The 11,834-nt window shown below is 42.4% G+C and overlaps 1 protein-coding gene across 1 annotated transcript in view; it reads right to left on the reverse strand.

The window, feature by feature from the left end:
• Positions 1–4,221, reverse strand: part of LOC139281363 (CD82 antigen-like) — a 42,119-nt gene extending 37,898 nt beyond the window's left edge. The window contains exons 1-2 of the mRNA XM_070901515.1: positions 4,169–4,221; positions 460–565 (exon numbers count right to left, since the gene is read on the reverse strand). Coding sequence (XP_070757616.1) covers positions 460–565; positions 4,169–4,221 — 159 coding nt within the window. The remainder of the gene's footprint in view (positions 1–459; positions 566–4,168) is intronic.
• Between the last annotated feature and the right edge of the window lie 7,613 nt (positions 4,222–11,834).

The raw sequence follows: 11,834 nt of genomic DNA on the forward strand, positions 1-11,834 counted from the left end.
TTCGTGCCCCCCTGCCCCCTGCCCAGCCTTTCTGATCTCCTCCTGACCTCTGATCTCCCCAAGGCCTTTCCAGTCTGCCCCCACCCCCGACCTCCATGATGCCTTGCTCCCTCCTCAACGATCCTCGGCAGCGACCTACCAGTGACGGCCTTCCCGCACAGCAACCATCTCGCCTCTCAATCTGGCTGGCTGCCAGTGGGAGATGGAGACAAATAATTTAAATGAGGTTCTGCTCTTAAATGCTGCAGGACCTTAGAGTAACCATCTATTCCGGGTCACCCTTTTTTTCCGGGTTTCCCAGTCACTTCCTCCACATCCCTCCCTCCCCGTCTCCCCATAAGTATCGGGGCCAAGGCATCTATAAACAACTTTCACAATCACTACTCATCTATAATGTCGCAAAGAGCTTGCCTGCAGATACCCTCTGAAGCTGTGAATATATATAAACAATATACTTACAAGAAAGATTCCATTAAAAAGGTTCAGGAAGTATTTGAGGACTTGTATCTTCACGTCATTTTTCATTTTCCTTTCTATTTGTACTTTGTAGGTTTTCAAAATGTCCCTGTAAGTAAGTAATCATAGAAACATTGCAATATAGGAATAGGAATAGGCCACTTAGCCCCTAAAGTATGATGATGTAATGTAGCCAAGTTTGCTGATGATACAAAGATGGGTGGGAAAGCAAATTGTGAGGAGGACACAAACAATCTGCAAAGGGATATACTCAGGCTAAGTGAGTGGGCAAAAATTTGGCAGATGGAGTATAATGTTGGAAAATGTGAGTTTATCCACTTTGGCAGAAAAAATAGAAAAGCAAATTATAATTTAAATGGAGAAAAATTGCAAAGTGCTGCAGTACAGAGAGATCTGGGGGTCCTTGTGCATGAAACACAAAAAGTTAGCATGCAGCTACAGAAAGTAATCAGGAAGGCAAATGGAATATTGGCCTTTATTACAAGGGTGATAGAGTATAAAAGCAGAGAAATCCTGCTACAACTGTACAGGGTATTGGTGAGGCCACACCTGGAGTATTGCGAGCAGTTTTGGTCTCCGTATTTAATGAAAGATATAGTTGCATTGGAGGCTGTCCAGAGAAGGTTCACTAGGTTGATTCCGGAGATGAGCAGGTTAACTTATCAAGCTAAGTTAAATAGGTTGGGCCTATACTCATTGGAGTTCAGAAGAATGAGGTGATCTTATCGAAATATGTAAGATAATGAGAGGGCTAGACAAATTGGATGCAGAGAGGATATTTCCACTCATAGGAGAAACTAAAACTAGGGACATAGTCTCAGAATAAGGGGCTACCCATTTAAAACTAAGATGAGGAGGAATTTCTTTCGTCAGAGGGTTGTAAATCTGTGGAATTCTCTGCCCCAGATAGCTGTGGAGGCTGGGTCATTGAATATATTTAAGACGGAGATAGACAGATTTTTGAGCGATAAGGGAATAAAGGGTTATGGGGAGCGGGTGGGGAAGTGGAACTGAGTACATGATCAAATCAGCCATGATCTTATTAAATGGCGGAGCAGGCTCGAGGAGCCAAATGGCCTACTCCTGCTCCTATTTCTTATGTTTCTTGTGTTCTTGTCTGTTCTGTCATTCAATTAGATCATGGCTTATCTGTGCCACAACTCTGCTTTTGTTCTATATCACTTGATACCCTTACCTGACACAAATTTATTGACTGTTGCTGAGGTGGGGTTAGAGGAAAGCAGATAATTAGACCAGGGCACACTCAAGTAATTCAATCCCCATTTTAATGTCATGGGCACTAGAGGAATCAGAGATGAAAATGTGATCTGACAATCGAGAGGCTCTGCAAAGGTCAGTCCTTAACTCCAGAGCTTGGAGACTTTGTTCTGCTGTTCTGCTTGAAAAGGGATACTGGATGAGCATCACACTCACATGGGGGCACTGAGGACTATCTTGAAGGATCTGAGGCAGATGGTAGGGGTCACAGCAGAGTCCAATACTAATATCTAAGAAGGATTCAACACAATTCTGCAATATCTGGAGAAAGTAGCAGCATCTATTCTCCCCTGACAAAGAAATCTCCAGACCAATTAGTGAATGCCTTGACCACTGGCCTTCAGGGGTTTGGGGTGCAACCTCTCAGGATCAACAGGATGTAACTCATGCCATCATGTCTGCCCTCCTGTTAATTAGTGTACAATCATATCTGGGACCCAGCACAAGAGGTGCGGCTAGAATCTGCCTTCATAATGTTGTCCTCTCTTCTGATGATAGCTCATGTGATCTTTTCCAGCCAGCCCCCTCAGATACCTGTTCATGTAGATGTCAGGATACAGGACCAGACTGCCCATGCATCTAAAGTGCAGTCTTTTGAAGAGTATTCCTGGAAGTGAGAGACTCTGAGATGAGATCATCCTTGGCTCCTGATACCCCAGCACAGCCAAACACCGCTTGCATCTCTGGCCCACAGGTAGCACCTTGGTGTATTAGGATAGGTTTCAGAACAACATGGAGAGATACTAGGGATAGGCCCAGCACCTGTTGTTAATATAGGTTTTCACAATAAAACCACTTTATGAAATGAAAGTCCAGTATTCCGAGATATGTTTTTTCTTTTTGAGTTTGAGAGGATGTTGAAGGTCAATTTGCAAATGGACATTTGTGTTCCTTCAATCTCTCCTTATTGGACCATTGCCTCTTTAAACAGATTTCTTCTGATACTTTCTCAAGGGAGCAGCATGGTCCGTGGACTCTAGTTCAAAGGTGCTTCCTAGTTGGTCTTTTCTTCTGTGTACCTTTATCCTGCTTCCGGTTCCCATTTCCCCCTCCTCCGGCTTCTATTCTGCCTCCACCAAAAGGGCATCTGTGGGAATGCCCATAGTCAACCCTATGTTAAGGGCTTCATGACAGAAGGCTGTTGAAAGAAAACGATTCCCTGCCTGAAACTGCTACATAGCAGTTTGCAAAATCCTTCTTTAGCAGCACAGGTGAGAAAAGTTGTTTTCAAATCACTTCAGTCAAAGCTAATACTTAAGACGAAGACTCTGGATGATTAAAACCTATAAACTCAACCACTTCTTGGTTTGATGTCATGCACGTAACATATCTCTCTTTTTTACAGATTTAAGTCGAGTGCAATTCTGGTGTAAATGGTGAAATTTCTCAAAAAGCAGGTTTTGACCTCTTTATTATGTGAAAAAATGCGCCACTTTGGAGTGGTCACATTTTATGCCAACACCCAGTTCCACTGGAATTTATTGTGCATTTTCGAACAGCTGTAACTGTGGTATACTTGGCTTACACCCTGAATTCCATCCCCAATATTAGAACCACAGCGCTTTTGAAAAATTACAAAATTTCGAGCCCATATGTTCTGTCCTTATTTTTAATGTAAGACTTTGATTTTATATTATTATTTCTAGTTAAAAACTGTTGTGGGAGCAGAGAAGTGGGGTTGATTGGAGCATTAAAAATTCTCTGCAGTACAGGCTGATGTGTAAAACGGAGGCACTGCAGTGCCACCACTGTTAGGAAGGTGTAATTACAGTTGATACGTTTACTTAGGCAGTTTCCATTATAAATGTGGACATTTATATCATGAGTTCATAATGGGTAAAGTTTGCACAAAACATGACAACAGCAAGCAAGGTTTTATAGACAAAGAGTATGTCAATGTCAAACTTTTAATAAATGTTGTATAAACTCATGGACTGGGAATTTCCTCAGAGCTTGTTCTACGCCGCTGTCGTAACTTCCCTGAAACTTAATCAGGGTGTAGTGGGAGCAGCTCGAAGAAAATTCCCGGCCATGATTTGCAGTAAAGAGGTTAAGAAAATCAATAAAATATTTAGGTAGGTGCGTCACAGTTAAAGAAAGAGGAAGTACACAAATATTTGTGCTGAGTTTTTTTTTTAGCTTGATACAATATCACGTTACAGTTCTGGCAGTCTTTTCAGCTTTTTTTTTCTTATTGCATTTCACTCTTACATTTTTTCACATATATAATTTTCTGCCGAAAATATTCTTTAAACCAACATCACAGTTTGGATAAATCTCAATATTAGCATGATAGGAGAATTTGGATTGAAGTGCCAAATGACCCCAATGACACAGTCAATGACTGCTTCTGGTAATATCCGTGTATAAATTATTTGTAGAATCCTCAAATCTACACTATTGTGATACTTACATGGAAATCAACTCTATTTTTGCATGGGTAAATTTTGTTTTGGATTTTAGCATGTTTATGGGTTAAATGCTTACTCATGTTCCTATGATTAGATACACATAAAAACTGCTGTGGCACATTAGACTTCTGCCACGACTGTTTTATAGCTGGGGAAAAAGTTGCTTCAATGGTTTTCAAATATACATTTGAAGCATGTTGTTTCTGAAACCTTGAACAAATTATGAATAAAATTCCTTTAAAATATGGCATCATTATCTTCGAAGTCAGTATTATCAGAAAGGTTTGAAACTGAAGCTCAAAAAATGCACCTAATTGCAGCAAAATAACTGTCTGTTGATATTCACTCAACATAGTTAAAGCTTTTTTCAAGCTCAATCAGTTTCCCTTCTAAGATAAAAGCGATAAAATAAAATGAAACTCACTTACCCAGTGCTCTTCAATTAATCTTAATCTACTGTTGTTAACAGAAACCAATACACTTCTATTGAGATCGTACTAATAATCTATTACTTTTCTTCTACTTTATATCATTTGTAATTTGGCGACCTGAAATAGCAGTTTCTTTTAGACGATCTACAGAGGCACAATAAATATCCCTTACTTTAAAATCCAAAGTACAGGCTTGTTTTTTGATTGCAGATCCAAATTAGTTAGATAGTTATTCATTAACTTTTATTACATTCATATACCTTTAAACATGTTCATGAAAAAATAAAGTTAATGTAAAGCTGTTCAAAATAATTTGTTTGCAACAAGGCAGTGACAAAACCGAATAATGCAGACAAGTCCATAAAATGGGGATGGGAGGGGATTTTTGACTAAAATTACCTTCCTCAAATTGGCAAGTTACTGGCATTAGCTCAACTATTACGTGTTATATTGAGGCTGAGTTCCAACTGTTAACTTGCATTTTAAGGAAATACAGATTGGACACAGAATGTTTGAGTTTGTTTTTTACCATGCAGATACAGTAGGTAAAAGATTACAACTGTGAGGCTAACCAATGATTAGAAATAAATACCCTTATAAAGTCACAACTTTGCATATTTCAATCTTAAGATGCATATTTATTTGGTTTAGGTCATGGAACAATGTGTTGTATAAATTAATATATTAAATTTTATCATGAAATTAGCAATATACCAAGCACAAAAGCAGTACATTATGGTATCACCAATAGGATTGTCTTATAAATAAAAAAATACATCTACTCTCTGCATAGTCTGAAACATCCACTAGTATTTTCTGAAGTGGAGCAAAATGTTAAAAACATATTTCTTTTGCAGTTTTTCATTTTTATAAATAATTCTTTCTCCACATTCCTATCCGCTTCACAGATTTCATCTGCTGTAGCATGAACATTCCTCAGGAGACATCATGGTGCTGTCAGAGCAGAGTGGCTGCTTCTTGCTGTCCAGGAACTTAGAGACTGCTGAAAATCTTACTACTCAGGGGATCAAGGGGTATGGCGAGAAAGCAGGAAGGGGGTACTGAAGTTTCATATTCAGCCATGAACTCATTGAATGGCGGTGCAGGCTAGAAGGGCTGAATGGCCTGCTCCTGCACCTATTTTCTATGTTTCTATGTTTCTATGTTTCAGATCCAGGTAACAAGGGTCATTTAACATACACAATAACAGCCAGGTTAGAATATAACACATTGAAAGCAATTAGATGACAACTGATTCAATTGATTTGAACCAAAATGCTATTTGAACTGCACAAAGAACTCTGTTTTACATCATCAGAGTAATAGCACATCTTCTGTATACATTAATACATATTTATCAAGTATTCATCATTATATGCATCATATATAATTGGCTACTAACTGGAGTATGCGATCATTTTGACATTTTTTCTCATGATGTGAGCATTGCTGGCAAGCCGGCATTTATTGTCGATCGCTAGTTGCACAAGAAAGTGGTAGTGGGCCTTCTTGAACCGCTGCAGCACAGATTTTTACGTGACTAAGTGGCTTGTTAGGCTATGTCAGATGGCTGTTAAGAGTCAACTCTTAAGAGTTAGGGTGTGGAACTGGAGTCACATATTTTTTTAACTATTTGTTCGTGGGATGTGGGCATCGCTGGTAAGGCCAGCATTTATTGCCCATTCCTAATTGCCCTTGAGAAGGTGGTGGTGAGCTGCTTTCTTGAACCGCTACAGTCCATGTGGTGAAGGTACTCCCACAGTTTAGTTCTGGAGGGAGTTCCAGGATTTTGACTCAGCAACGATGAAGGAACTGTGATATACTTCTAAGTCAGGATGGCGTGTAATTTGAAAGATAACTTGGAGGTGATGGTGTTCCCATGCGCCTGCTGCCCTTGTCCTTCTAGGTGGTACAGGTCTTGAGTTTGGTAGGTGCTGCCGAAGAAGCCTTGGCGAGTTGCTGCAGTGTATCTTGTAGATGGTACACACTGCACTGGCTGTGGAGGGAGCAAATGTTTAAGGTGTGGATGGGGTGCCAATCAAGCAGGCTGCTTTGTCCTGGATTGTGCCGAGCTTCTTGCGTGTTGCTGGAGCTGAACTCATCAAGTCAAGTGGAGAGTATTCCATCACATTCCTGACTTGTGGAAAGGCTTTGGGGAGTCAGGAGGTGAGACATTCACCAAAGAATACCCAGCCTCTGACCGGCTCTTGTTGCCGCAGTATTTTTGTGGCTGGTCCAATTAAGCTTCTGATCAATGGTGACCTCCGGGTTCCTGATGGTGGGGGATTCAGTGATGGTAATGCTGTTGTATGTCAAGGGGCAGTAGTTTGACTATGGCTTGGTGGAGATAGTCGTTGCCTGGCACTTGTGTGGCGCGAATGTTCCTTGCTATTTATCAGCCCAAGTCTGAATGTCATCCAGGTCTTGCTGCATGCTGCCATGGACTGCTTCATTATCTGAGGAGTTGCGAATAGCATTGAACACTGTGCCATCATCAGCGAACAGCTCCACCTCTGACTAGCTGAACATAAGAAATAGGAGCAGGTGTAAGCCATTTGGCCCTTTGCGCCTGCTCCGTCATTCAATAAGATCATGGCTGATCTGATCTTGGCCTCAACTCCACTTCCTTGCCCGCTACCCATAAATCTTGACTCCCTTATCATTCGAAAATCTGGTTATCTCCACCTTAAATATATTCAATGACCCCGCCTCAACAGCTCTCTGGGGTAGAGAATTCCAAAGATTCACAACCCTCTGAGAGAAGAAATTCCTCCTCATTGCCGTTTTAAATGGGCGACCCCTTATTCTAAAACTATGCCCCCTAGTCCCCAGGAGGGGAAATTTTGTCTCTGCATCTACCCTGTCAAGCCCCCTCAGAATCTTATATGTTTCAGTAAGATCACCGCTCATTCTTCTAAACTCCAATGTTGGGCCTAGGACTGAGAAGTTCCTGCAGCGATGTCCTGGGGCTGTGATGATTGACCTCCAACCATCACATCCATTTTCCTTTGTGCTAGGTATGACTCTAGCCAGTGGAGAGTTTCCCCCCTGAGTCCCATTGACTCCTTGATGCCACACTCGGTCAAGGGCAGTCACTCTCACCTCACCTCTGGAATTCAGCTCTTTTGTCCATGATTGGACCAAGGCTATAAGAACATAAGAACATAAGAACATAAGAATTAGGAGCAGGAGCCCCTCGAACCTGCTCCGCCATTCAAAAAGATCATGGCTGATCTGGCCGTGGACTCAGCTCCACTTATCCGCCCGCTCCCCATAACCCTTAATTCCCTTATTGGTTAAAAATCTATCTATCTGTGATTTGAATACATTCAATGAGCTAGCCTCAACTGCTTCCTTGGGCAGAGAATTCCACAGATTCACAACCCCCTGGGAGAAGAAATTCCTTCTCAACTCGGTTTTAAATTGGCTCCCCCGTATTTTGAGGCTGTGCCCCCTAGTTCTAGTTTCCCCGACCAGTGGAAACAACCTCTCTGCCTCTATCTTGTCTATCCCTTTCATTATTTTAAATGTTTCGATAAGATCACCCCTCATCCTTCTGAACTCCAACGAGTAAAGACCCAGTCTACTCAATCTATCATCATAAGTAACCCCCTCATCTCCGCAATCAGCCTAGTGAATCGTCTCTGTACCCCCTCCAAGGCTAGTATATCCTTCCTTAAGTAAGGTGACCAAAACTGCACGCAGTACTCCAGGTGTGGCCTCACCAATACCCTGTACAGTTGCAGCAGGACCTCCCTGCTTTAGTACTCCATCCCTCTCGCAATGAAGGCCAACATTCCATTCGCCTTCCTGATTACCTGCTGCACCTGCAAACTAACTTTTTGGGATTCATGCACAAGGACCCCCAGGTCCCTCTGCACCGCAGCATGTTGTAATTTCTCCCCATTCAAATAATATTCCCTTTTACTGTTTTTTTCCCAAGGTGGATGACCTCACATTTTCCGACATTGTATTCCATCTGCCAAACCTTAGCCCATTCGCTTAACCTATCTAAATCTCTTTGCAGCCTCTCTGTGTCCTCTATACAACCCGCTTTCCCACTAATCTTTGTGTCATCTGCAAATTTTGTTACACTACACTCTGTCCCCTCTTCCAGGTCATTTATGTATATTGTAAACAGTTGTGGTCCCAGCACTGATCCCTATGGCACACCACTAATCACCGATTTCCAACCTGAAAAGGACCCATTTATCCCGACTCTCCGCTTTCTGTTAGCCAGCCAATTCTCGATCCATGCTAATACATTTCCTCTGACTCCGCGTACCTTTATCTTCTGCAGTAACCTTTTGTGTGGCACCTTATCGAATGCCTTTTGGAAATCTAAATACACCACATCCATCGGTACAACTCTATCCACCATGCTCGTTATATCCTCAAAGAATTCCAGTAAATTAGTTAAACATGATTTCCTCTTCATGAATCCATGTTGCGTCGACTTGATTGCCCTATTCCTATCTAGATGTCCTGCTATTTCTTCCTTAATGATAGCTTCAAGCATTTTCCCCACTACAGATGTTAAACTAACCGCCTATAGTTACCTGCCTTTTGTCTGCCCCCTTTTTTAAGACAGAGGTGTTACATTAGCTGCTTTCCAATCCACTGGTACCTCTCCAGAGTCCAGAGAATTTTGGTAGATTATAACGAATGCACCTGCTATAACTTCCGCCATCTCTTTTAATACCCTGGGATGCATTTCATCAGGACCAGGGGACTTGTCTACCTTGAGTCCCATTAGCCTGTCCAGCACTACCCCACTAGTGATAGTGATTATCTCAAGGTCCTCCCTTCCCACATTCCCGTGACCAGCAATTTTTGGCATGGTTTTTGTGTCTTCCACTGTGAAGGCCGAAGCAAAATAATTGTTTAAGGTCTCAGCCATTTCCACATTTCCCATTATTAAATCCCCCTTCTCATCTTCTAAAGGACCAACATTTACTTTAGTCGCTTATTTCCGTTTTATATATCGGTCAAAGCTTTTACTATTTGTTTTTATGTTTTGCGCAAGTTTACTTTCGTAATCTATCTTTCCTTCCTTTATTGCTTTCTTCGCCATTCTTTGCTGTTGTTTAAAATTTTCCCAATCTTCTAGTTTCCCACGAACCTTGGCCACCTTATACGCATTGGTTTTTAATTTGATACTCTCCTTTATTTCCTTGGTTATCCACGACTGGTTATCCCTTCTCTTACCGCCCTTCTTTTTCACTGGAATATATTTTTGTTGAGCACTATGAAAGAGCTCCTTAAAAGTCCTCCACTGTTCCTCAATTGTGCCACCGTTTAGTCTGTGTTCCCAGTCTACTTTAGCCAACTCTGCCCTCATCCCACTGTAGTCCCCTTTGTTTAAGCATAGTATGCTCGTTTGAGACACTACTTCCTCACCCTCAATCTGTAATACAAATTAAACCATACTGTGATCACTCATTCCGAGAGGATCTTTTACTCGGAGACCGTTTATTATTCCTGTTTCATTACACAGATCTAAGATAGCTTGCTCCCTTGTAGGTTCTGTAACATACTGTTCTAAGAAACAATCTCTTATGCATTCTATGAATTCCTCCTCAAGGCTACCCCGTGCGATTTGATTTGACCAATCGATATGTAGGTTAAAATCCCCCATGATTACTGCCGTTCCTTTTTCACATGCCTCTATTATTCCCTTGATTATTGTCCGCCCCACCGTGAAGTTATTATTTGGGGGCCTATAAACTACGCCCACCAGTGACTTTTTCCCCTTACTATCTCTAATCTCCACCCACAATGATTCAACATTTTGTTCATTAGAGCCAATATCGTCTCTCACAACTGCCCTGATATCATCCTTTATTAACAGAGGTACCCCACCTCCTTTCCCTTCTTGTCTATCCTTCCGAATTGTCAGATACCCCTGTATGTTTAATTCCCAGTCTTGGCCACCCTGCAACCACGTTTCTGTAATGGCCACCAAATCATACCCATTTGTAATGATTTGTGCCGTCAACTCATTTACTTTATTTCGAATGCTGCGTGTGTTTAGGTAAAGTGTTTTAATACTAGCTTTTAAACCATGATTTTTAGTTTTGACCCCTCCTGCAGCCCCTTTATATTCATACATATTGTCCCTTCCTATCACCTTGTGGTTTACACTTACCCCAGTGCTACTCTGCTCTGTTGCCTCCTACCTTTTGCATTCTTGCTTGGGGTCCTGTTCATCTGCGCTCTCACCCACTCAAATTAGCTCAGAGCCCTCTCCTGGGTTCCGAATACTCCTCGCATTGAGGCACAGAGCTTTCAGGCTTGCCTTTTTATTACACTTTGACCCTTTAGAATTTTGCTGTACATTGGCCCTTTTTGTTTTTTGCCTTGGGTTTTTCTGCCCTCCACTTTTACTCATCTCCTTTCTGTCTTTTGCTTCTGTCTCCATTTTGTTTCCCTCTGTCTCCCTGCATTGGTTCCCATCCCCCTGCCATATTAGTTTAACTCCTCCCCAACAGCACTGGCAAACACTCCCCCTCGGACATTGGTTCCGGTCCTGCCCAGGTGCAGACCGTCCAGTTTGTACTGGTCCCATCTCCCCCAGAACCAGTTCCAATGCCCCAGGAATTTGAATAAGGTCTGGAGCTGAATGGTCATGATGGAACCCAAACTGGGCATCAGTGAGCAGGTTATTGGTGAGTAAGTGCCGCTTGATAGCACTGTCGACTATACCTTCCATCACTTTGCTGATGATTGAGAGTAGACTGATGGGCGCTGATTGGATGGACTGGATTTGTCCTGCTTTTTGTGGACAGGACATACCTGGGCAGTTTTCCACATTGTCGGATAGATGCCAGTGGTTTAGCTGTACTGGAACAGCTTGGCTAGTTCTGGAGCGCAAGTCTTCAGCACGACAGCTGGGATGTTGTTCGCCCCATAACCTTTGCTGTATGCAGTGCGCTCAGCCATTAGAGTGAATCTAATTGGCGGTAGATTGGATTCTGTGATGGTGGGGAACTCAGTAGGAGGCTGAAATGGATCATCCACTCGACACTTATGGCTGAAGATGAGTGCGAATGCCTCAGCCTTGTTTTGTACGATGGCAGCCCGGTCCATGCTCGAGCTGCCATGGTGGGCCCAACCCAAGAGTCGGCCAGGCAAAATAGATTGGCGGCCCAGGGCGGTGCAGGCCTCCCCTTTAACCCGCGCTCCGGGAGCGGATGTCCACCAGCTTCACGACCCACAAGCTGGCATTGACATCCTT

This window comes from Pristiophorus japonicus, chromosome 15 (assembly GCF_044704955.1).
Source record: "Pristiophorus japonicus isolate sPriJap1 chromosome 15, sPriJap1.hap1, whole genome shotgun sequence".
Taxonomy (NCBI): Eukaryota; Metazoa; Chordata; class Chondrichthyes; family Pristiophoridae; genus Pristiophorus; species Pristiophorus japonicus.